This window comes from Acomys russatus, chromosome 2 (assembly GCF_903995435.1).
Source record: "Acomys russatus chromosome 2, mAcoRus1.1, whole genome shotgun sequence".
In the NCBI taxonomy this organism is placed as follows: domain Eukaryota; kingdom Metazoa; phylum Chordata; class Mammalia; order Rodentia; family Muridae; genus Acomys; species Acomys russatus.
Genome location: NC_067138.1, coordinates 712,988 through 737,647, shown reverse-complemented (window position 1 = coordinate 737,647; position 24,660 = coordinate 712,988). Strand labels below are relative to the sequence as shown.

Sequence of the window (24,660 nt, the reverse complement as noted above, 5' to 3'; positions counted from 1 at the left end):
TAGGGTCAGGTGTTCTCTTAAATTGGTCCCCTCAGACTCCCCACGTCACTCCTCAAGTACCTTGTGTCCCAGCTGGGAGGCTTCGGCCCGGGCAGCAGTGGCCAACGGCTCGATGAGATGGGAAATTTCCTGGACTGCAGTGAGCATCTGAGTGTGCAAAGCCTGGGGAGGAAGTACAACTCAGCCCTCTGGTGCACAGAACCCCACTCTTCCTTCCAGCTGTGTATGTGCGCGGTACCGGGGATGGAACCCAGGCTTTGTGTGTGCTTAGCATGTACTGTACCCCTAAGCTCCAGCCAAGCCCTCAGGCTTCCTTCCAGCTGTGTGTATGTGCGTGGTGCCAGGGATGGAACCCAGACTTTGTGTGTACTTAGCATGTACCGTACCCCTGAGCTCCAGCCCAGCCCCCAGGCTTTGTGTGTGCTTAGCATGCACCGTACCCCTGAGCTCTAGCCCAGCCCCCAGGCTTCCTTCCATATGTGACTCCTTACCCAGCCCCAGCATAGCCCAGCCCTTGACGGCTCTATAAGGAACGTCTCCTCCTACACACCCTTCTCTGAGCCTGACATCTCCATTCCTTTTTGATTTTTTGTTTGTTTGTTTGTTTTTCCAGACAGGGTTTCTCTGTGTAGCCTTGGCTGTCCTGGACTCACAAACATCTGCCTGCCTCTGCTAGGATTGAAGGCATGCACCACCGCGCCCGGCCATCTCCATGCTTGAACACATCTCTCCTCACCTCCTGAGAGATCCCCTCACGAGGAGCGAGCTGCTGGCTGACAGCAGCAAGAGACGCCTGGTCGAGGTCACGTAGGCAGCTATTCAGCGCTGCAATGGCCATCTCACACTCTAACTGCCCCGGGGCTTTGTCTCTGCAGACAGAGCACAGGTTCCACATAAAGACATCTCCTTAAAGGCTATTACCTCATCCTGTCCCCCAAATCTGGAATATAGACCCTTCAGTACCTCATGCTGGTAATCAGCTTCTTGATGGAATCTGAGACAGTGCGCGAGTGGCCAGCCAGCACTGACCAGCGTGGGGGGTCGCGGGGGTTGACTGCCAGAGCCCGAGCTGTCTGGATGAGCCCCCCGGCACTCTCTAGCATTGTTTTAGCAGAGATTACAATAGGCTCCATGGCGGCTCGGCCCTGAGGAGAGAGGGGGCGGAAGTCAAGTCTCATGACTTACGCTCACACAGATGAAGTGGCTCTTCAGTTCTCGGCCACACTGCCTCACCTCAGGGCTGATCTGGGCAGGGACGCTGGAGAATTCAGGGTTGGATGCAAATGCGCTCAGATTATCTACAGCTTCCAGCAGAGGGGCTGTAGCTGCCCGGCACTGGGCACGGTTCTCCTCTGTGAAGGCCCCATCTAGTGCCTGGAAGTGAACAGGGAGCCTCAGGACGCAGTGGGCAGACACAGTGAAACCCAGGCCCCCATCACGGGCTCGAGGACTGCTGAGTCTGGACAGGCAAGCACAGGGGGCTCTAGCAAGAGACCCTAGTGAACGACCAGGAGGCTCAGGCAGAAACGGTGGGATGGGTCTAGGAACCTGAAAACTCAAACACTTGAAACCTTGATGGTCTTGACGAGGTTGGCTGTACTGTTGGCCACCTCCTTGGCTGACTGTACAAACTGGCGCTTGGCAGTAGGGTTGGCGGTCCGGGCAGAAGCTAGGCGGCAGCTGTTACACAGCGCAGAAGTGTGCTTGGCCACAATAGTGGCTGCAGATAATACCTGAGGAGACAGACATGGAAAAGCTGTGACAAGAGCGGGAAGAAAGAACGCAAACCTAAGGGGAGCCACGTCAGAGTTGGAGGGTGGAGGACAGTGCCCTCGCAGTCTGTATGGAGTCGAGACATGGGAGAAAGGATGCTTAAGGATGAACTGGACTTGGGGGTGGGAGAAACGGACAATAAATACAGTAACACAGAAATATCAAAATGGGGCAAGTGAGAGAAAGAGCTCAGATATGCCTAAGTTGTGACCGTAGCGCCAGGACGTGGCAGGAGACAGTCAACAAGCGCTGTGTGGATGGTGGGACCGCGCCTCCTCCTCCTCCTCCCTCACACGTGCCTCCTCTCCCTCTTTCCTCCTAGAGCCTCCCCATCCTTTCTCAGCCTTGCCCGTGGTACCTGCTCTCCTGCATTACCTGGGCCTGGGTACAGCCAGGTTCCCCCAAACTCTGACAGGCCATCTGAATTGCCTGGTTTGCACGGGCAAACTGGGTGGGTTCCACCAGTCCTTGCTGTCCAGCTTGGCTGTTGGGGTCAGAGACACCCACCAGATATGCAGCCTGGGGAGACAGAACAGTGGCGGAGGGGAGCGGGGTTAGTGTAGAACAGGCTTCCTGAGTTCTGTGTGCACAGAAGCAGTAACAACAAACCAGAGTCACCCTGCTTAAGGCAAGTGTTCATTCTGTTAAACTGATGCAAACATTTCAGAAGGCTACAAAGAGAGATGGGCTGGGTATGGCAGCGCTGGCCTGTGATGCCAGCACCTAGGAGAAAAGCCGGTGAGTGTGAATGGCAAGCTTGCCTGGGGTACACAGGAAAATAAGAACTGTTCTTATTAGACTTCGTTTCGGTTTACAAGTATGTGTGTGTGTGCCAGATCACAGAATGAAAAGTCCAAAGTATAGCGCACTGTTAAGTAGCAGTATAAATATTTGAAAGGCACACGCACACACAGAGGCAGGAGGAGTGTATGCATGTTTAAGGCTAGCCTACTCTACGTAGTGAGTTTGAGGCCAGCAAAGAACTATCTTGCTCAAAAAGAGGAAAGAAATAAAAGACAATTCTAGAACAATAAGGCCATGAAGGTAGATAGCACCACCAAGCTTTGGCAATAGGTGGGTACAGCATTTACCATTTTTATAATGCGAAGACATCATATTTAATTTGTTCTTAAATCAACACAGAATAGCTTTGCTTTTTCTTCTATGTTTCCCCCAAAATAAGAAAAAACAAAACAAAACAAAACAAAAAACAAAAAACCAAGAACAACAACGAACACCAGGAAGACTTTAAAGTCACGCCTGGGGCATGTTAAGAGTACTTGTTCTTGCAGAAGACCTGGGTTCAACTCTCAGCACCCACATGGTGACTCACAACCACAACTTGCTCTAGGGGATCTTCTCATCTCTGCAGGCACCAGGCAACCACATGGTAAACAGACATATATGTAGGCAGAACACGCATACATATAAAATACATTTTTAAAAAGTATATAAACGCAGGTCCATTGAGAGCAGTTCTTGGCTGCCATGCAAGAAGAGGGAGAAAGAGAGAGAGAGACAGACAGACAGACAGAAGAGACAGAGTACAAAAGAGAGCTTAAATTAAAAATTTTTTAAATTAAAAAACAACAACAACAACAACAACAAAACAAAACAAAAAACCGAAGTCAAGCTACTTAGAGCAGGATACCCAGGACCCAGGATAACAGGGCAAAGGGAGATGGGTGAGGGAGAATGGTAGGCTTTTAGGAAAAGCAGCACCTGGAAAGAAATTCCCAGGAGGTTTCTGTTTTTGTGTTTTTGGGACAGGGTCACCTGGGATTCACTATGCGTCACTACGTAGACCAGGCTGGCCTCAAACGCAGAGATGCCTTGCCTCTGCACAGTGCTAGGGTTAAAGGAGACCGTGCACCTGACCCTCCCTCTCCTGTAACTTAGAGCGTGCTTCCGTGGGTGGGGAGTGTGCTCGGTGGTACAGTGCCAGCCTAACGGGCCACAAGACTCTAGTTCAATCCCAGCACCACTAAAAAGGCCTCACAGCTGGTCAGTGTCCTCAGACCAGGGTCACAGCAACCTGGACTGGTGGTGTTCAGCAACTTCTGATGACTGCCTCCCTCCCCTACAGGGGACCCAGATCTCACACTAGTGTCCTGATTTATACCCTTGAAAGGGAGAAAGGGCATGGCGAGCAGGAGTTGTTGCAGGGTCCATCTTAGGGGACGCACCTGTGCAGCTGCCTCAGTGAAGCCACAGAGAGCCTTGGAGGCTGTTGCAATGGCGTCTCCGAACTCTGGCAGATTTCCATTCTTGGCATTTTGGGAGATGCCAGTCATGGCCTCACCTAGGACCTAGGGAAGAGAGGGTGTCAGGAGGTTGTGACCACGTCTGCTGACACCAGTGTGTCCGTGCTAAGTCCACCTTCCTGTCCCTGCCTCTGGAGCTCCCCACCCCACTAACCTTTGAGTTCTCCATGACACTGTCCAAACAACCAAAGTAAGACATGTCGTTAATGGGTTGGACGGGGTTCTCCAGGAGTTCTCGGACCGTCTGTGTAGGGGAAAGTGACACGAAATTGAGACTGGCCCTCAGCCCCAGCTCCTCAGCCTGTCCTCATGCTAACGGCTCACCTCTAGCTCCCGAAGTGCATTGTCACACTCCTTCTGGCCAGGTGCCTGCTGGGTGCACATGGTGATGAGCTGGTTGATGCTGTCTGTCACTGCCCTGGTTTGGGGGAGGAGTGTGGAACAGAGTGAGTAGGCCATCTTCCGTGAGTCCCGTGTAGGTGGGACTGCATGGAGTTTTCTTTTGCTTTGCTACTGCAAGCCTCATGAGATATGTCCTCTGCGGCCAGACTCCCCAGCTCCTGCTTACCGAGCAGCTGCAGCTAGCTGACTCTTGAGGGTGGGGGCAGCAGGGTCCGTGGACAGGGCCTTAGCAGCCAGAAGAAGTTTGCTTGAAGACATGGAGATGCCCTTCAAGTTGGACACCACCTGGGCGCGGTCCTCCTGGCTCTGTTAAAGGGGAAGGTGTATATTATCCTGTCATAGCTGTCTCTAAAATGGACTTCTCTCCTAATACTCAATTCTGTTAGACTGCAGGGGAGGGAGCCAGGAGCAGACGCAGCCTCTGACTACCCCATGCTCCCCACTGTGCTCTCAATTGCATCCTCTGCCCTTTCGTACCGGGGCCTGTCCTGCCATCTCCACACCAGCTTCCAGGAAGGTGCTGAAGTCCTGTCCAAATCGACCGGAGGCCCGAGCCAGGTCCTGAGGAGTTCCCCGGGAGGCCTGCACCAGCTCTGTGGCTGCCTGATTTAATCCAGCAGCAGCTTCATTCAACCGGCTCTGAGCTTCTTGAAACGTCCCAGTGCTGGGAGGAAGCTGCAGGGTCAGAGGGAAGTCAGACAGGTGAGTGGGCATCAGGAGAGGCTGGGAGAGGCAGGCCAGGAAGGCGGGCACCAAACCTGGGGATATGAAAGGGGACAGATCTGGGGAGGCAGGGTCCACGGAGAAGAAACAGAAAGTTCTCCCGTGCCAGGCATGCCTGTTCCTCCTACCGAGTCACTCAGGAGTCGCTTGCTGGCATCTCCAACCGCTCTTAGGGCATTATCCACGTCTCTTTGGCCAGGCAGGCAGCTGACACAGCGGTTCAGTGCCTGGGTCACTGCTTTAGCCACCTGAAGTGGGAAAGAACAGGGTTGCCAAAGGGAATAGTTTGGGAAAGCCTTCGCTTCACACTGGGACATAGGAGATGACAGCTGTCCTGCCCCTGAAACTCAACAAAGAAAGGAACTTTTGTAGCTTAACACACTGTGGTCAGAGTTAGCCAGGTTTGTGCCTAAGTCTAACATCCACCAGCAGACCTGAGGACACATGGATGGGAAGTGTGTGTGTCCTGCCAGGGTGGGATCTAAGCGAGGGGTGGGGTGGGCATGAGCCCTTTCCCAACATCTGACCTGAGCAAGCCTCTGCTGGCTCTCTGGGTCCCCTGGATGGCCAGCTGCTTTCTTTGCCTCCTCAATGAGGCTGCTGGCCTTGTCCAGAACATCACTGGCTGTGTCAAGCACAATGGCCTGCACTGCAGGATCTGACGTTAACGCAGCTACGCCCCGAGCAGCCTGGGCGAGTGACCGCAGTCCACCTGCCACGTCTCGAGCTGCAATACCTGGGGACACGTGGAGAAGAGGGGTTTGCTCCGTCAGCCCTGCCCTCTAACAAGCCCCCCTTTCTCCACATCCCCATCATGTATGTACCCCATTCCTAGCCCCGCCCCCCACATACCTGCATAGTTCTCATTGCCCTGGGCAACCTCCCCCAGCAGCTTGGCGATGGCAGAGCTCACTGCTTTGGTGCTGTTGCCAAGATCTTGGGCACACTTCTCCATCTGCAGATGAGGGGGATGAAGGCTCAGGAGGAGGAGGAGGCGAGAGGGCATTGGAGGAGGCTCTTGGGGCTGGCAGTGTAGGTGAGGGTTCTATAGCAAAGCTGAGCAGACGGCCAGGCTTGAGTGAGGGCGTGGTGGAAGACTACTCACTGTTTCCCCAGGCAGGGGTTTAAGCTTGCCGTCCCGAGCTGCTGCCTTTACTTCCTGCAGGTCTTTCTCTAGATTCTGTACGACACTCAGTGCAGAGTCCATCTCCAGAGGTCCGCATGCCTCCTGGGCCTGACGGCGAGCAGCAGGGGTTACGTACCCCGGGCCTCGGGTTACACCCTCCCTCTTAGACACCACACTGCGCACGCTCTCCCAGGAGTCTACACGCAGGGCCTTAGCTTTCATAGTGAGACACAGCTCCCATACCTTCTGGGCAGCGGTGCGGAGCTCTGCCAGGGCAGTGCCCAGGTTCTTTGCGCACTGGCTCAGCTGCATGGCGGAAGCCTGGTCCTGAATCGTCGGCACTGAGGCTTTCGCGGCAGCCACCATCTTCCCACCTGGCTGTTGGAGAACAGATATGCAAATAAGGTGTGTGGCCCTCCCTCCAGCCTTCCGACAGACACTGGCCAGGACATAGCAAGCACTGAGGTTTGGCCTTAGCTACTAGCAGATCTTCAGATCATGGAAGATGTAAGGTCACGGGAACATGGGGAGGGTCTTGCCTGCAGGAAACTCTGGCTGGCAGCAATGAGAGCGAGCTGAGCACTAGGGCTGTCAGGTTGAGCTTGGCTTCCTCGGACCCCCTGAACCAGCAATGGAATCTGCTCTGCCACGGCCTGTAGATCAAAACACCATGAGTACCATGTTCTGGAAACAAGGAGAGTACCACATCTCTGCTCTGTCCTCCCTACTCCCACACACCCGTTGGAGCCTTACCTTACAGCTCTGCACCAGTAGGGGCTGGGGGCCCGCAGAAGCCTTGGGGGCAGAGGCTGCGTGCTGGGCTGCAGCGATGGTCTGCGTAGCAGAGGCTGCAGCTTGTTTGGCTGCATGCTGGGAGGACAGAGTAATTAGAAGACCAGGTGTTCCCAGGCCCTGGCCTACCTGGCCCACATTACACCCTAAGGAAAGACTGACTTTATCCATCCACTCCTGCTCAATCCTCTCACTGCATCTCAGCATTTATTCCTAACCTCCCAACCTCTGCCCAGCCCAGATGCTCAGCCTGACCTCTAGGCACTGCCCTCGCCCCTAACTCCGCCCAGCCCAGCCTGCCCAGCCTGATTTCTAGACCTTGCCCCCCACCTCCACCCAGCCCAGACTGCTCAGCCTGACCTCTAGGCACTGCCCCCCACCTCCGCCCAGCCCAGACTGCTCAGCCTGACCTCTAGGCACGGCCCCCCACCTCCGCCCAGCCTGGACTGCCTGGCCTCACCTCCAGGCGCTGGCCCCCACCTCCGGCCAGCCCAGACTGGCCGGCCTCACCTCCAGGCGTTGCACCAACTTCTTCTTGATGGCGTTCTGCGCGGCCGCATTGGTGGCCATGCGAAGGCCCTCAGCTGCTTCCCGCAGTCGCTGCTGCTGCTCCTCACTGTCAGGGTGGGCAGCTGCTCCCTGAGAGGAGAGACGGTCATCAAACACCACCACTTAAACTCAAAACAGTCTTGTTTGACCCCTCTAAATCCAGTTTAACGCTCACCTGTTTTTCTGACCTAATTTTGAATTACCTGCACCAAGGCAGTAACTGCTGAGAGCTGAGAACTGTTTCAGGAAGGACAGCAGGGTAGGGTGGGTGTGGAGTAGGGGCCCCAGGGTACTTAATTTCCACTGGCATGTGAGTCCTTTAGTGGAACTGTGCCTGTTTTCTTGCTGTTCTCCCTACAGAAGCCTCAGAATTCTACATAGCCTAGGGTGAGCAGGGTGGCCTGGAAAGAGGACGGCTTTCTCTGGAGAAGGGATCTCGGGAATCTGCAGCAGCTGCAAAGCCCATGGACCTTTGGGGCTCCATGATGGTCTTTAGAACCTTGTGTCAGTGTCTAATGTTATCTTGTTCTATATGGCTGGTGGAGACCCCTGGAACTGAAAAACAACAGCAGCTAAGGCTATCTGCATTCACAGGTGACCAAGACAAGACCCCAAGTAGATATGGTAGCAACACAAGAAACATGGGAACAGCAGACCTTCACCATGAAGGAAGAAAGTGTGCGGACATGTACAGTCAGAGTGGGCTGGGAGGCCCAGGCCTGGGAGCCTGGTTAGTGGCCCACCTGCAGGCTGGGAGCTGGGGCTTCCTGACCTCCTCTCTCCTATTTCCTGCTTTCGTTAGGTCTTCTCAGCAGACAAGGTCCTACCTGGACCTCTCTCTACGTCCCTTTAAGGTCCCACGCAAGGTCGGTACCTTGGCGGCCTCCACCATCTTGGCGGTTGCGTCGGCAAGGATCTTGGCAGCGCTCAGGAGCTTCCGGGAATTTTCCAGGTCACTCTCCCCCTCGGCATCGGCCTTGATGGCATTGACCAGGTCTGAGGTGGCTTGGGCCAGGATGCGAGCCTGTCGCACCATCTCCCCTAGAACACAGGATGCCCTCAAGTAAGAAAGAGGATGGGAGGAGGGGGAGCGGGGCCAACAATGCAGTGGGGCTTTCCGGGACAGAGAAGAGACTGGCAAAGGCCTCAGGAGATTCGGAGCTCCAGTTTTCTGGGTTAAGATCTTGGAGAACAGATCTCGCAGTGAATTCTCATGGGAGGAGGGGCAGTTTCCAGCTGGCATTTCTAGTAAATGTATTTTGAGACGAAGAGACAGGAAGGTGAAGTGGAGAAGGCTAATTTCCCCCTCTTCTTCCGTGTTTTCAAGACTAGCTTTTAACCATGCAACTTGCCACCTATCATTGTGTGTAACTTGGTATCTTCTTTAAACGCCCCAAGGAAGACAGAACAAGGCTAATACTGCTGCTTTACCAATGCGGAAGTGGAGGCTCCAGACTCAACAATGAGCCACAGTTACACAGCTAGAAGGTCACCGTGCTGATCCTTAGAGCTGGGGTGTCTGGGTCTGTAAGGCAATGTCTGGCGGGCTTGGGGTAAGCACGCTGGGGCTTGTGTCTCCCTGGAGGTGAGTGCTCTTACCAGCATCGCCCATGGAGCTGAAGATATTCTCAGTGACAGTGAGGATGGTGTCAGTGGCTTGGTCGTATCTGCCAGCGGGCCCGGCCCCTGTGGCGTGGGCCTTCACGTGCTGCAGCAGCTCGTTGAGGGCCTGGGTGACAGCGGTGGCTGCTGCTCCCACCCCTCTCAACAGCTGTCCATCTTCTGTAGCTGCTTGGGAGGCAGACACACAGCCCTCCACAGCCTTGGCCACCAGTCGCCCTGCCTCTACCAGCTGTTCTTGGCAGACAGGTGAGCTAATTGTAGGCGCTACCACCTATAGGGGAACAGAATTGCAGACATGTGGGCAGGAGAAAGAAGTCGTGTAATGGGGTGTTTGTGTCTTCACAATAGTCACTGGGCGAGATGAGGAGGCCCCATGAGTCAGAGAGGAAATGAGATGTGTGAATGTGTGACGGCACTAGCCAGAGGCACAGGACACAGCAAATCTGGGCTCACCTTGGTACAGGCCACCAGTTGAGAAGTGGACAGGGCACACTGTGTAGCTGCAGCAATAACCTGGGTCTGAAGCCCCGAATCTTCTGTGCGCTGGGCTACACTCTTGGCCTTGAGGACCAGAGCAGCTGCGGCACTCGCCACTGCCTTTGCTAGTTGCATTAGAACATCCTGTGAGAGAAAGAGTGGCCAGCAAGATCTGAGCCTGAGCTTAGGGTCCATGGATGCTTCTCACAGGCGTAAGCAGCTTCATTATTCCCACGGACTCCAATCAGAGGACAGTATACGCAGAAGCATTCAGAACCTACCCCAAGACCCTCTGCCTTGAGCACCCAGAAGGAGAGACCCTCACCGAGAACATACCCTCACCAAAGAGAAAGTCTATACCAAGGGAGAGACGCATGAGGCGGATACACTCGGACACTGTCAGGGAGGAAGGAGTGGGCGGTACATGGGATGGGCGATTCATTGTCTCCATGCAAGTAGTCAACCTGCAGTCTTTGGAGCAAGGCCCTGTCCTAGCCTATCTGATCTCCCTTCTCCAACCCTGCCAGGCTAGGCCTCCCCATCTCTCATCATGTCTGTCCCCTAGAAGGCTGAGGGAGAGGTGTGAAAGCGAGTGTATGCGGCTCAGAGAGGACCAAGCTGGGAAGGCCCAGGCCAGAGGCCGTTACCGTAGGGGAATCGGGGGGAGTTCGAGCCCCAGCCCCTCTGGGTACACACATCTGCATGGGAAATCCAGGATGGAAAGTCAGCTGTGGCAACTTGCCTAGGGTAGGGGGAGGGGCAGCTAGAGGAACAGCACCGTCAGTGTGGCAGGGGGTGTCTGAGACAGCTCAAAGCTGGGGCCATGACTATGACATCATCATCAGTGTGGCAGGGGGTGTCTGAGACAGCTCAAAGCTGGGGCCATGACTATGTACAGGGAAATCAGGGCTAAGATCATCATCATGAGGCCAAAGTGAACTAGGACATTATATGTGCATTTAGGGGTTCTGAATTCTCACCCCCAAGAGACTAGATATCTCAGTATCATCCCTGGAAACAGGATCAGGCTGGTTTGGACAGGCTAATTCACAGAAAGAGGGATTAAGATCTGGATTTTAGATCAGAGATTACCTCCTAGCAGTGGGGGTTCTGGGAGCTGGGTACATCACCAACCTGGAAGTGGGGGTCAGTGTCACTTTCCCCGATTTGCTGCAGCAGCTCCCCACTGGCCTGGCCCACGTTCCCAGCTGCCTGCAGCAGGTTCTGACGGGGCTGTGGAGAGGGGACGCCTGTCAGAAGCTGCTGATGTCTGGCCATGTGCCTGCAGGTCTCATGAGCTCCCAGGTCACACTTCCTCCACCCTCACCCCAACCTTGTGGGCCCTGACCTCAGCACTGGCTGGTTGAGCGCTACGGAGCAGCTCTGACACGGCCCCTGCAAGGCCCTTTGCTGCCTGCAGAAGGGGTCGGCCATTGCCGCCTTCGTCCTCCAGCAGGGCAGCCAACAACTTCACCCCACGGGACATTTCCGTCAGGTTGGAGGAGATCGTGGTGACTGCACAGCCCACCGCAGTATAGTCTGTCTCCGCAGGGTCTCCTGAGAACAGGAAGTGGAGGAAGAACCGAGATAGGATGGTGATGGGGTGAGGGAGGCACCAATGCAGTCAGCCGCGTGTGTGCTTCAGAGTATATACGCACACAGCCTTGCACAGTGAGCTCAGGCAGTCACACACCGAGAGGTCTGCACACTATGCTTGTACACACTCACTCTCCCGGCCCCTTCACGTCCAGCCTACCTGCTGTCAGGTTCACCACGGAGGCAGTGCCAGCTGTGATGGCGTCCACCTGGGAGTGGATCTCATGCTTTGATTCGTCCATCTTGTTCTTACGCCAAGCTTTGGAGGCCTGAGGGAAGAAGGCAAAACCTTAGGTCTGCTCTGGCTTACTTATCCCTCTCTGTTCCTTGGTCTCAGTTTGAAATCACTTGATTTCATCTCTATCCCATACTCACAGCATCCTGGCCAAGAGGGGGCAGAGTATCAAAGTCATCCAGAGTAGCCTGGGCGGCCTGCACAGCCTGCATGCTGGAGTTAATGGTTCCAGTGAGCGCCTGCTGGGCTGAAGTCTAAAAGATAAGGGGAAGAGTAACTGAAACTGGAATTTAGAAGAAGGAGCACAGATAAAGCCAGAGGCTGGGGAGGGGAGGACCAAAGACTGCTTGGTTATGACACTTGGGGGAGGGACCTGAGTGCCACGGCAGAGGCGGCAGCACTCTTACCAAGGGCGGCATGTGTCCTCGGTGCATCTGGCCACTGGTAATCTGTTGCTGGGCAGGTGGCATGCTGCCCACTTGGAAGTTCTCAGGCCCAGAGGCCCCGGAGCGCATGATGGCGGGCAGAGCCACAGAGCCGTGCTCCACCTTCCCCACTCGGTTATACTGCTGCTGCAGGACCGTGGACCTGGTGACAGGGTGAGCACCCACGATCTCAGCAGGCCTAGGGCCTAAGGCAGGGCTTCTCAACCTGCCTAGTGCCGGGAGCCTTCAACATGGCTCCTCGTGCAGGGTGACCCCATCAGCACAGCTCCTCGTGCGTGGTGACCCCAGCCATAAAGTTAGTCACTGCTACCTCCTAACTGTCACGCTGCTACTGTTATGAGTCATAATGTAAACATCTAGTATGCAGGGCACATGATATGCGATATCCACAGGTCAGGACCCACAGGTTGAGAGCTGCTGATCAAAGGTTCATAAAGTCATATAGCCTGAGCCTAGTCAAAGACCCATGGGCTGGAGAGAAGGCTCATAGTTAAGAGCACTTGCTGCTCTTACAAGGACCAGTTTAATTCTAGAACCCAAGTCTGACAGCTCACAACCACTGTTCTGGGGGACAAGGAAATCCAGTTCCAGGGACCCAACACCCTGTTCTGGCCTGAAAGCACCTGACTTCACCTACACAATTAAAAATAAAGCACATCTTTATAAAAGAAGAGAAAGTAAAGAACCATTCTAAGGATGTCCACCACCCAGTGACTCCCTGCAGTCAACCCTTTCTTTCCCTACTCAAGGAGTGGCATCAGCCCAACTCCCTTCCTACTTTTTAGGAGACACGGAGTCCTCCAACATAGTAGATTCTTCTTCTCCCTCCAGCCCAAAGTGGTCCTTGCTTTTTTTCTGTAAGAAGAAAAAGGGAAGAAGAGTTGAGGCAGCTAAGTAGGAGGCAGTCAGCCATTTTCTAGAACTTGGGTCCTGTTTCTAGAGGGCTGGCTTGAAGGCCAAGGAGTGCTCAGGCTGGGAAGCACGCACCTTTTTAAGGATGATGTCAATGTAGCCGGCAATGAGCTGTGCGATCTGCTCGCCCTCAGTCGTCTGCACTGAGTAGTAGCCATCCTGGTAGTCTCCAAAGTCCTACAGTGACAAGGTGGGAGCTGAGCAGGGGACAAGGACCCACCCAGGGTGGAAATGGGCAGGAGAGGCTTGAAGTCCCCTGATGTAGGTAACATCTATGCTACAGCCTTCAGGAAGCTGGCCCACTAACTTCTGTATCTGCCTCTTTAGAGGGGATGCTTTGCTTAAGCAGTGGCCTTTCTGCTACAGCTTCATATACACGCGTGCACGCCTTTAATCCCAGCACTCAGGAGGCAGAGGCAGGCCGGTCACTGTAAGTTCGAGGCTAGCCTGGTCTACCAGCCTGGTCTACAATGCGAGTCCAGGATGGCCAAGGCTACACAGAGAAACCCTGTCTCAAAAACTAACAAACACAAAACACAAAACAAATAGAAGCTTTCTTTACTCGTCCCCAGAGGATACAACTGGGAGGACATCAGCATGTTTGTTACATGAGTGTCCTGGAGGTTGGCAAAGGGAACCAAAGTAGAAAACCAGCACCTGCCATTTCTATTGCCACCATCTGGCACTCAGTTGTCAACTCCTAACCTCGGAACTGTAAGGCCGAGGGCAATAGCTGCTGGAACAGGGGGGGCTTGTCCTTCTGTAGCTTTTCCTTATGTCCATGCAACTTCCGCCTGCTGGCTAGACTACGTTCTGCCAGCTTGCTTTCTGTTTTTCTCCTTTTGAGACTGAATAGCACTGGATGGTCTGCTACTCGCCACTTACTCAAGCCTAGCCTCAGATTCACAGCAATCCCCCTGCTGCAGTCTAAGTGCTGGGGCTGTATGGATGACTATGCCCAACTTGTTTTTCTTTAAAAAAAAAAAAAAAAAATCGGACCAGGTGTAGTGGTGCACGCCTTTAATCCCAACACTCGGGAGGCAGAGGCAGATGGATCACTGTGAGTTCGAGGCCAGCCTGGTTTACAAAGCGAGTCCAGGACAGCCAAGGCTACACAGAAACCCTGTCTTGGAGGGGAAAAAAAAAAAAAAAAGACTCAAAAACCAAACCAAACCAAACCAAACCAAAAGTTCTTTTTTTACTTATTTTGTGGCACTGGAGTTGAACTCCCATCTTTGGTATGCTAGGCAAAAGCCTTATCACTGAGGATACACTCCCCTGTGGTGGTTTGAATGAGATGGCCCCCCACCCCACCCCAGTCTCAGGCATGTGAAGGCCACACCTGCCCCACTGTGATGGGGGATGGGCTTTCATCCTGCTGGAACCACAAGCCCACACAAACTCTTCCTTTTACAGGCTCCTTGGCCATGCTGCTTTATCACAGCAATAGGAAGGCAACAGCTCCGTCTCCAAGCCTCCGCCGGGTTTAAGAAGTATGCACATCACCCGTTCCACTCACACCCCACCCACCTGCTGGAGTCCCTCGATCCACTCTAGCCTCCGCTTCTCACATACTTGGTTCGTTCTCCAGAGCCATGTTCACTGCACCCCACCCTTCAAAGACCCCTGCACTTGCTCCTCTTGGACATTCCCAAAGCCCTTTCCCAATGGGATCCCAGCACCCACCAGAGTAAAGCTCTTGGGAGAAGCAGCCCAGCGTTTGATGTTGGTGAGGCTCCATTCCTGGATCACCTCCTTGGTCTTCTCATCCACACGCATCACACACTCCTTGGTGATGCCCAACAGCCTGGGCACTAGCTTATTCTTCCCCTTCATCTTTTCCTGTGAGACAGAGGGTGGAGTTGGTGTTACAGAGGACGTGGTTGTAATGGAGGGCTGACCGACAGGACAAGCCTAAGAGGGACATTCTTGGGAACTGCTGGGAAAGATGAGGCTGCGTCAGAGGAGTTCACGGAGACAGAAAAGGACAAGAGTTTAGACACACAGAAGGCAGTGAGAGGGTCAGAACCCACCTTGACTAGGAAGAAGGAGACGCCATAAGTCTTGAGGGAACGGGCCAGCTTCACGTAGCGCACCTTGGCCTCAATCTCACTCATCGGCCCACAGTTCTTGTGTGCCTTCAAGCAGGGAACAGGGAATGTTAGCAACCTGGGGACAGTGTTTCAGTGAAGGAGTCAAGCTGGGATGTTAGCTGGAACAACAGAGTATTACGGGCACACAGAAGGGTTAGGAAGGCAAGATGAGGAGATGTGATGTGGGCTGGCTAAGGCGCAGAAGCAGCAACATAAGAAATATGGCTAAGAAACTCGGAGGCGTTCTGGAGACAGGACAAGGGAGTTGAGGAGGAGAAGGGTCCAGGACCATCAAAGTTCAAAGAGGTGCTTGGGGCTGCGTATTCAGAGTGGGGATGACATGCTACAGGTGGACAAAGATTACATTTCACAGTAGTTTCGGTTGTAATAGCCCAGATGCTCCTATCTGGCTTCCACAGCGCAGGCACCATTACCCCACATTAGAGGCAAGGAAACCCTGAGTTGAACCAGGCATGGTAAGGAATACCCACAACCCCAATTTCAGAAGGCTGAGGTAAGAGGACTGCTGTGAGTCTGAGGCCAGCCTGGGCCTGAAGTGAGAGACCTTGTCTCCAACAAAATGCAAAAACTCAAAGGGGAAATCCCACAGCAAAATTGCTGATGAGCTGCCACTGAGACCCAAACCTTCTGCTTGCGCTGCATAAGACAGACGGGAGGACAGCTTGGAGGGCAGAAGTGAGGTGAGCAGAGACGGAGAGGAGGTGGTGGGCCACTCAGCAGCCAAGCTCCCAGGTTCCCAGACACTTCCCCTCCCCCATTCACCTGGAAGATCTTACGCTCTCCCTTCTGCTTCACATACTCCTTGGGCAGGAAGTCCTTCAGGCTATACCAGAAAAGGGAGGGTCAGCATGTGGTGACAGCACCAGGGGCCTGTGGGCCATGCGCGTGGGCCTAGAGGTCTGAGGAGATGACTAGGACAGCATCATCTCTGAGAAGGACTGAGGGACTTGGTCTGCACTGGCTCATACGAGAGCTCCGGAGTGCTCTGTGCCTTCTGTGAGGAGAGGGCACAGGAAACTGAAGCAGCAGGCTTAGTTTTCTGAGAAAGAAAGGGAGCCGAGAAGAGAGGACGCTCCCTAGAGGGATGACCATGGACTTAGGAACCCAAGAAAGGCTTGCTAAAGTCTTTGGACCCTGAGAAATACCAGTGAATGAGATCTGGGGAACCTTTTAATCTAAAGTTCCCCACAAGAAAAATGTCCTATTTTACTTTGGCTAATATAACAAACTCTTTAGAGATTCTAAAACAATCAAACAACCAAAAACAAGCTACAGGGCAAAGGGCAGAGGACTGAACATTCACACACTGAGGGGCCAGTAGGAGAAAAAGGCGGCTGAAAGAGGGGTGACCTCTGGGTGTCAAATCTTCATACCTTGGAAGAGGAAATAGGGGGAAAAGGCTTGGGGTGCAGACAGGCTATCTAGGTCACATGGTAGGGGGCCCCAAGCCATTGACAGGGTGTAGGTGTGGGTCACTTACTCAAGGAAGCCAGGCTTGTGCTTCTGCTCACTGTGAGGTCCAAACTGGATCTGGCATTGGAAGCCTGCAAACTCACAGGCCTTGTCAAAGGAGACAGGGTGGGAGCCATTTAGGATGTCATCTCGTGCCTGGAGAACACGGAGGGAACAAATGTACAGATGCAAAGCTATCCTTGTAGTCTCTGCCCTGCCCTATGGATGCAGGGCTATCCCTGTAGTCTCTGCTCTGCCCTACGGATGCAGGGCTATCCCTGTAGACCCTGCTCTGCTCTACGGATGCAGGGCTATCCCTGTAGACCCTGCCCTGCCCTACGGATGCAAGGCTATCCCTGTAGACCCTGCCCTGCCCTATAGATGCAGGGCTATCCCTGTAGACCCTGCCCTGCCCTACGGATGCAGGGTTATCCCTCTAGACCCTGCCTTGCCCTATGGATGTAGGGCTATCCCTGTAGACCCTGCCCTGCCCTACGGATGCTGGGCTATCCCTGTAGACCCTGCCCTGCCTCCCACCCCCAGCCAACTCTTCCCATACCTGCACATAAAGGAGGTTCAGCTGCACAGGGTCCCGGGAATCCACATTCTGGTCTGAGTAGAAGAACTTTCTCCGCAGCAGCAGTGTCTCATGTTCTTCTACTCCCTGTTCCCTCAGTGTCCGCCCATGGTCCAGCCAGTTCACTGGAACACAGAATACCCTTGGCACCAACCCCACAGGGCTCCTTGCTGCCTAGTGTCTGGGTTTTCACTTTTTCACCACCTGCCCTTCCTCATCGCTCCATGACTCAGGGTAAATAGGAAATAAATGGCTGCCCTCATCTCTTCTACGCGTCCAAGGACCCTTCTACTTCTGCTTACGCTCGTCATCTGTGTGCAGTTTCTGCTTTAGTTTTTCCATCTTCTTTTCATCTCGCAACAGGGTCTTGTCTTTTCTTAGGGTCCCTGTCCCCTCGTCCTTCTTTTCTTCCATCAGCTCTCGAACCAGTGAATATTCATCATGGTTGGTAATGCCTAGGGGACGGGGATGGCTTGGTGAGCTCCTCAATCACAAAAGCCTTTTGACAGAGTTGGGACCTCCTGGGCCAGGCCTTTGCCCTACCAAGACCCCTTACCAATTCGGGCACAGATAGTCATGAGCATGTCAGTGACCGTCTTGGAGTCGTCCACCATGATTGTCTTCACGGTTCCATCTAACATGCGGATCTTCAGGGGTCTCTGTTTTTTTCTGTACTCCATGGTGTCCTGTTGGAGCAGGGAGAGATGGTCGGCGCCATTCCAACTAGTTCACTTTACACAGCCAAGGAGAAGGAAGGAGATGACTGAATGGAAGGCTACGGTGGCTCATCCAAAAGGAGGGTGTTTTGACCACCTGACAGGGAAAGCCACATGGGTATGCAGGGAGTGTGCTGGCCTGGCGTGTGCAAAGCCCAGGGTTAGGGAAGGAACTAGGGCAAAAGAGGAAGAGGAAGAGGGGCAGAGACCAGTATGGGTTACCGGGTAGTGAGATAGCAGTCGAAGATGGGGGTGGTCACTGATGGGAGATACTCACCCCATTTCGGAGCATGTAGTAGTCCAGGGCTTTCCCAGCCTCTAGCCATATACCTTTTTTGGGGTCATCATCTGACAGAAATAGTCCAAAGTCGCTGGCTAGAAGAGAAGGTGGATCACCTCAGACTTACACCTCCACCAAACAGCCACACCACTGCCTCTGTAAACTCTTTTCTCCATCACCTTAGACTTATCCCTCCACCAAACAGCCACACCACTGCCTCTGTAAACTATTTTGTCCATGATCTTGGACTTGAAGAGGAGAGGAAACCTTGGAGCCCAGGCCTGAGAGGCGAGGGGACACTGCCTCAAGAGCAGGAGCCAAGATCAAGAGGTGGAGGATTTCTGTGTCACACCCCCCCCCCCAGTCCCCCGCCCGCCACCTAGGCAGCCAGACTCACGAGGGCCAGCCACGGCCTCTGGGATCCGCTCCCGAATTATGCGGCAGGCGTCATACACCATGGTGGATGGCTCAAACTGCATTGTCTTCACGACATTCCCAATGCTGATCTTCAGCGAAAGCGCAACCATGGCGGCGGCTTCTGCTCTTCAGCCTGGTTATACCTGGCCAGTGGCACCAGAGCGTTAGAATATATCCTCACTGGCGTCCCAGAGAGAGGACTACTTTTTTTTCTTTTTTTTTTTTTGTTTTTCGAGACAGGGTTTCTCTGTGTAGCCATGGCTATCCTGGGGACTCCCTTTGTAGACCAGGCTGGCCTCAGACTCACAGCGATCCGCCTGCCTCTGCCTCCCGAGTGCTGGGATTAAAGGCGTGCGCCACACCAGGCTTCCAAAAAGAGGACTTTTAAGGCACTCACCACAGCAGCGTAGTAGGTTGTTTGTCCTATTTAATACTTTCAAAAGGTGAAAGACAGCTAGTCTTGACCATTTAAGACATCCCAGAGAGGCTGGCCTCTAGAGGACAATAGCAGGCCTGAAATGCAGTGTCACCTGAGGACACTGTCTAGCCTGTACCACTGGAATTTGTGCTTTCTGGTTCTAAGTGCCTCTTGTTCCTGCTCACCTTTTTCCCAACCCCGCCTCTGCCTTGTTTTTTACTTTTCCGGGGTCAGTTTTTCCCTTTTCTTTGTCTCCTATTCTGCCCTGGGATTTTCAGAGTGCTGTCCTGACCCCAGGACATGACCTTCCCTCTCAGAGCTTCTGCCTTCTTCTTGGCAAAAATGCAGAATCCCAGGGCTTCTGAATCCTGCAAGCAGCCTGTTGCTAACACTCCAGGGTCCTGCTCTCTTCCACCCTGAACGATACATGCAGGGTCTCCCAGTGAGCTGTGCAGTCAAGGCAGCACTATGATTCTCTGTCTAGGAGGCTCTGAAATGACCTTGGAGAGGAGAAAGTTTCAAGGCCATCAAGACAAGGAGCCGAGACTTTTAAACTCAGTCGGCGGTCCTTCTAAGCCACCAAGTCGACCCTGAAGTCTTGCTGTAGCTCGTGTGCTCTCTTCATCAAGCCCTCCTCAGACAGCTCTCCACCTTCACTAGGCACCTAGTGCACCTCACCATTTGAAACTCCAGCTCCCATTTTCCTCTACCTTCCAGCCACTGCTTCTCAGCGGGCTAAAGAAGCCACCATGAGCAGCAGGGTGAAACAGGTCCAGGAGGACAGTTCTGCCCGGCGGCTGATGATGTGGCCCAGTGCACTATGGGATTAGTATCTCTTAACCAAGAAAGGCAGGGAATGCAGCTTCCCAGTCCCCACCTGGAAAACTTGCTAGGCTGAGTTGGGTAAGCAGGACTGGGGGGGAAAGGTGGGAACCAGGCGGGTGTCACCATACAGAAGGCATCTGAGACCCAGGTAAGTCAGAAAGGGCAGAAGATAAAGAGGTTGGGAGAGATGGGTCGGGAGAGTTCAAAGTCTTGAGAGAAAGCAGACACAGACGGAGGAAATACCAGGATCAATGGCTAGGAGAAAGTTTCTGAGTATATACACAGTCCAGGACTGCAAAAGAAAAGTAGCAGAGCTTGCTCTCCATTACCCCCGTCAGAGGACCCTCCCAAACTCCTCCATCCCACCTCTCTGCCCTCCTCATTTCCCAGTGGCGGGGCAGACCTGGCTGTGGGAGCGTGAGAGCTGGAGGGTCAGAGAAGCAGAGTCTGAGGAGCCGGAGCAGGACTGGAAGGGCACTCAGCCTAGGCTGAAGCTGCATGTGTGCCCCTCTGCCCCCACTTCCTCCGGACGTAAGGACCCCCACTTCTTCCTCTGCTAAGACCCTGATAAGGGAGTTGAGTCATGCCTGCCCTAACCTCTGGGCTATCCATACGATTAAGTGGGAGAGAAGAAAGTCAAGGCATTGGACATCGGGTGGCAAAGGACAAGACCCCTGCAACTATGAGTAGACGCTCCCCGTCCTGATCTGAGAACTCTGGTCCCTTTTATCATGTTTTATGAACAGCAACAACACCCCCCACGTCCCTCTCCCAGAGAACTCCTCCTCCCTCAATACATTCCTGAGATGCATTCCAGAGGCATTGGGCAATTGGGGGGGGGGGGTGTGGAGTACAGGAGGTCAAATCCCAGCAAGGAATGGAATGCAAGTATACCAGGACTGAGGAATTTTGGGGTGTATGGGGAATATCATCAGTGCAGGTACCTTCAAGAGGAAACTGCAGAAAGATAGGGAGTTACAGAAGAGGGCAAAAGGAGAGAGAAAGCCGAGACAGAGTCAGAATGTAAGAGGGTTGGGGGAATAACACTCAGTCTGTTACCAAATTTGGCCTCTGAGTCCTCAACCGCTGGGAGGGGGGAGGGGTTTGTGGGTGAGACTGACATATCCGGCCTTGGGCTGCTAGAGGCTCATTTAGGGCTGGACAGGGCAGCTGAAGGGCTGGACCTGACTTCCTCCAACACAGCCTCCATATCCATACACGTATTTTCATTCTTCACCGAGGCGCCTTAGCCTAGACACAGGACTCTTTGCCACAAAACTACCTGCTGCCTCTACATGGATCTTAACTTGGGTTCACGGCCCCTACAAAAGACCTATCTTCTTGTAGGTACCACATGACACACACTATTTCTTCGCCAGTGCACCAGGCCCCGACGCCCAGGTCCCTGATATTTCCCCTTCCATTATGCACACATTTTCCCTCCATTCGTTCTCTGAGGGCCTGTTGTGGGAAGGCCCTCAGCCAAACTTTCAGTGGCTGGGACCCAAGATGAATCAGACCTAGACTTTGCTTTCTGTAGGTTGCAAGCCTTCCAGGTGGGTGGATAAGCAAAATACAGAGTTACAACAGAGGGCAGGATGTGAAAAGAGCCAAAACATGTATGCTCAGAAAAGGGATCTCTTTAGGTTAGGGAAGTGGCAGCGAAAAGCATCCATGAAAGGTATCATTTGAAGTTAGGATTTTAAAACCATGAAGATAATGAAAAGTAATAATGGTTTGTCATTTATTGACTATAATTGCATTGTATACATAATTTCAGTTAATCCTTACAACAACCTTGCAAGGTAGGTATCGGTATTTCCATGTTTACAGATAAGGAAACCCAGGCTCAAGAATGTTAAAATACTTTTCCAAACTTCTTGTCCGAACAGTAAGTTGTGAAGCCAAAATCCGGACCCAGGTCTCTCTGCCTCCAAAGCCAAGCTCTCTCCATTAGGTCTGCCGAAGATGAGTCAAAGGTGGTGTCCCAGGCAGAGAGAATAGCATTAGCAAAGGCGGAGAAGCAGGAAATCGTGGAGGAACATTCAGGAAAGTGAGTAGGCAAAGCTGGCTGAAGCACAGGGCACCTGCAAGGGAGCAGTGGTGGGCAAGTCAGGGTTAAGACAGAAAGGCAAAAGCCAAGAGGAGATGGGGGGGTGGTCAAGGCAGCTCGGAACAGGGGCATCCCCAGAACTGGATTTGAGCGCAACTTTGGGGCCAAGTTAGGAGGAGACCGTGTTAGTACAGGAGACTATAAAGCAGAGTGGAAGCTGTGTGGAGAGGAGCTGCCACTGAGAAAAAAGGTACACTGACACCCGAGCCTCTTCTGTCAGCTCGCAGAAGCCTGAGCCCACAGTCAGCTTCCAGTGCCCCGCAGCCATGCACTGGCAAGATAGCTTCAGGGTTGGTAAAACCAGCAGGGGAGGGGGTGGGGCTAGGGTGGGACGTGGGGGGGGGGAGGATGCAGCTGTGGGGAAAGAGGGACGCTCTGTGGTGTCTGTAGGTGGGGTTACTGACATGATCAGGCTGTGACTGGGGATGACTGGGGGTTAAAAAAAAAAAAAAGACTGGGAAGGAGATGGTAGGAAACAGACATGTCTGGTGAGCAGGCGAGCAACTGAGCCAGGTGGGGGAAGAAGGAAGATTCTGTGGACAGTGACTAAACTTGGGGAAGGACAAGAGTGAGGTCAGAGGCCAGGTCAGGAGTTCCAGAAGAGTTAGGGATGTGGTAAGTGGCTAAATTAGGCTGGGGTCGGGGTAGTGAAGGGACGCTGACAAGTGTCTAAGTAACCCTGGACGTGGGAGGAGGGGCAGCGTTGGGCAGATCCAGTGGTTGAATCAGGCTGGGCAGGGGATAGCGCTGTGGTCAGTGGCAGGGTCAAGCTAGGAGTGACATGGGGGTGTGGTCAGTGGCCTGGCTGGGCGTGGGATCAGTAAGACCCAGTTTCCTCTTTGGGTATCATTTCCTCTTTTCCGTTGGGGAGTGGGGGAAGGGGATCTACAACTGGACCTAGAAGTTAAAGGCGGTTCAGAGGCCAGGGGGACACACAGCAAGAGCTGGGGGGGAGGGTGCTCAGTAGGTGACCGGGTGGCATGCAGGTATGTGATGATGCAAAAGCTCAGGTCTGAGGGACAGAAGCTAAAGGAGGATGTGTAAGAGATGGGGAAAGAGAGCGGGAAATGGAGGGTTAAGATGAACAACAGGAAAAGCGCTAAAAGACCAAGAAAGTATCTATAGTATAAAGGGTGTGCAGTGTAGGGCCATGGAGGGCTGAGAGGCGGAGGGACGCTGTGGAGTTCAACTGTCAGAACCCAGTTGACAAGTGTTTCCTTGGTCAGCTTCTCCCTCAGTCACGGGCCTCCTCGTCCCTACCTAGCCTTCCTCACTCATGACTAGACCTTGTCTGACTCCTGGGTCTCTTTCCATTTTCCCACCTCCGACCTAGTGCACAGCACAGTCCAGATATCCCTCAGAAAGCCGTGGAGTCCCAGATGTTGGCAGTTCCAGCTGAAGCCCAGGCCTCTGGCCTGAAGTTGGCCTGTCACCTCTTTGGGTAAAAGAAGCCTGTGTGACTACACAGGAATGAGAGACCTCACCAGAAAACAAAGGTGGCTACTTGCTGCCAACCTCTTACATGTTACCTGTTCAACCGTAGCTGCCATCTCAACCCCCAACCCTGCCACCAAATCCCTAACATTAGTCCTGACTTTAGTGTGTTTCCGAATTCACTGTACTTTGAAATTCATCCCTTTCCTAGCAGACACTCATACTAATCTAGCGGTTTTTTTTTTTTTACTCTAGGCCCAGATCCCCCAACCCTAAATACTGACCCCTAATCCCAAAGCTCACTTCTAACTTGCTTCCTAATTCACCTCTTCACTGTTTATTCTTAACACTGACCGCGACAATGGCTTTTAGTCCCTAAAACGGGCTTCTAAGCCAATTCCCGTTGTTGATCTTAAATCCGACCCTGTACTCTGACTTGTGCTGCTCGGTCCGGAAAACAAAATAACTGACCTCAATCTAAATGTCACCCACGTGAAGCCGACTTGACTCACCATGTAGCTAAAGTTTTAAAGGTGGTCCAGCTCTTTCAACTTCTAAACCCGGCCGCGCCTAACCCCAAACTCACCCAAAGCTTTTCCTAACCATAGACTCACTGATCGGCTAGCACCAAAGCCCATCCCCGCCCAGTGTCCCACAGCCACCCCATTCCTACGCCTTCCTCCCCAAAAACCTAGCCGAGACAGAGAACTGCCTACTCCCACGAACGAAAAGGGCCTGCCACTCGCCACACGGCTAGCTTACTTCCAAACCCAAACCGAAACGCACTGGGAGACGCTGACCTCCCCAACCGGACCGGACACAGGATATGCAGGAGGAATTGGGGGGGGGGCCGCCCCGCCCGCCGCCCCACCTAGAAGCTCGGGCCCAGCCCTCCCCGGCCTACCTGCGCTGCCCGGCTCTGCGCCCCGCCCGCCGGCCCGCTACCCTGCTTGTTCTCCCGGTCGCTCGCGGGGATCCGGCCTCGCCCTCCCTTTCGACACTCTCGGTTCGCTTCCGTCCTGGAGACGTTTCCCCCACCCGCCGGCGGCGCCCTGGGTCCGCGCTCTATGGTCGCCGAGACCGCAGGAAGCTGCTCTGGCTTTCAGCTCTCGATGCTCGCACGCCCGCGAAGCCTGGCCGCCCCTCCCCAGCAGGAAGCGAGGGCGCGGCGCGCTGGAGAGAAAACGCCCGAACGAACAGAGCCAAAGTTCTGATTTTAGACTCTTTAAGTTCTTTTTTTTTTTTTTTTTTTTCCTAGCTCGCGGCGAAGGCGGGGCCGGATCCTCAGAATCCCCGCCCTGGGGTGTGGGAAGCTGTAGGGAACGTCCCCACAATTTGCATAGCCCGCGGGACGTGGCTTTAGTCCAGGAGCCACTTCCGACTTGGAGTCGGGAAC

At 53.7% G+C, this 24,660-nt stretch overlaps 1 protein-coding gene across 1 annotated transcript in view; it reads right to left on the bottom strand.

Moving 5' to 3' along the window:
• Nucleotides 1–24,491, bottom strand: part of Tln1 (talin 1) — a 31,605-nt gene extending 7,114 nt beyond the window's left edge. Inside the window, exons 1-39 of the mRNA XM_051157162.1 lie at nucleotides 24,169–24,491; nucleotides 18,455–18,617; nucleotides 18,055–18,152; nucleotides 17,618–17,747; nucleotides 17,364–17,516; nucleotides 17,044–17,186; nucleotides 16,513–16,640; nucleotides 15,795–15,855; nucleotides 14,952–15,056; nucleotides 14,605–14,760; nucleotides 12,994–13,095; nucleotides 12,785–12,861; nucleotides 11,968–12,148; nucleotides 11,701–11,814; nucleotides 11,486–11,594; nucleotides 11,078–11,286; nucleotides 10,864–10,962; nucleotides 9,706–9,873; nucleotides 9,229–9,523; nucleotides 8,504–8,670; nucleotides 7,591–7,719; nucleotides 7,042–7,158; nucleotides 6,828–6,941; nucleotides 6,532–6,666; nucleotides 6,268–6,396; nucleotides 6,015–6,117; nucleotides 5,690–5,898; nucleotides 5,291–5,410; nucleotides 4,917–5,114; nucleotides 4,606–4,745; nucleotides 4,362–4,455; nucleotides 4,192–4,281; nucleotides 3,960–4,082; nucleotides 2,149–2,292; nucleotides 1,572–1,733; nucleotides 1,234–1,374; nucleotides 964–1,145; nucleotides 737–869; nucleotides 61–162 (exon numbers count right to left, since the gene is read on the bottom strand). Coding sequence (XP_051013119.1) covers nucleotides 61–162; nucleotides 737–869; nucleotides 964–1,145; nucleotides 1,234–1,374; nucleotides 1,572–1,733; nucleotides 2,149–2,292; nucleotides 3,960–4,082; nucleotides 4,192–4,281; nucleotides 4,362–4,455; nucleotides 4,606–4,745; nucleotides 4,917–5,114; nucleotides 5,291–5,410; nucleotides 5,690–5,898; nucleotides 6,015–6,117; nucleotides 6,268–6,396; nucleotides 6,532–6,666; nucleotides 6,828–6,941; nucleotides 7,042–7,158; nucleotides 7,591–7,719; nucleotides 8,504–8,670; nucleotides 9,229–9,523; nucleotides 9,706–9,873; nucleotides 10,864–10,962; nucleotides 11,078–11,286; nucleotides 11,486–11,594; nucleotides 11,701–11,814; nucleotides 11,968–12,148; nucleotides 12,785–12,861; nucleotides 12,994–13,095; nucleotides 14,605–14,760; nucleotides 14,952–15,056; nucleotides 15,795–15,855; nucleotides 16,513–16,640; nucleotides 17,044–17,186; nucleotides 17,364–17,516; nucleotides 17,618–17,747; nucleotides 18,055–18,152; nucleotides 18,455–18,584 — 5,190 coding nt within the window. The 5' untranslated portion in view covers nucleotides 18,585–18,617; nucleotides 24,169–24,491. The remainder of the gene's footprint in view (nucleotides 1–60; nucleotides 163–736; nucleotides 870–963; nucleotides 1,146–1,233; nucleotides 1,375–1,571; nucleotides 1,734–2,148; nucleotides 2,293–3,959; nucleotides 4,083–4,191; nucleotides 4,282–4,361; nucleotides 4,456–4,605; nucleotides 4,746–4,916; nucleotides 5,115–5,290; nucleotides 5,411–5,689; nucleotides 5,899–6,014; nucleotides 6,118–6,267; nucleotides 6,397–6,531; nucleotides 6,667–6,827; nucleotides 6,942–7,041; nucleotides 7,159–7,590; nucleotides 7,720–8,503; nucleotides 8,671–9,228; nucleotides 9,524–9,705; nucleotides 9,874–10,863; nucleotides 10,963–11,077; nucleotides 11,287–11,485; nucleotides 11,595–11,700; nucleotides 11,815–11,967; nucleotides 12,149–12,784; nucleotides 12,862–12,993; nucleotides 13,096–14,604; nucleotides 14,761–14,951; nucleotides 15,057–15,794; nucleotides 15,856–16,512; nucleotides 16,641–17,043; nucleotides 17,187–17,363; nucleotides 17,517–17,617; nucleotides 17,748–18,054; nucleotides 18,153–18,454; nucleotides 18,618–24,168) is intronic.
• Between the last annotated feature and the right edge of the window lie 169 nt (nucleotides 24,492–24,660).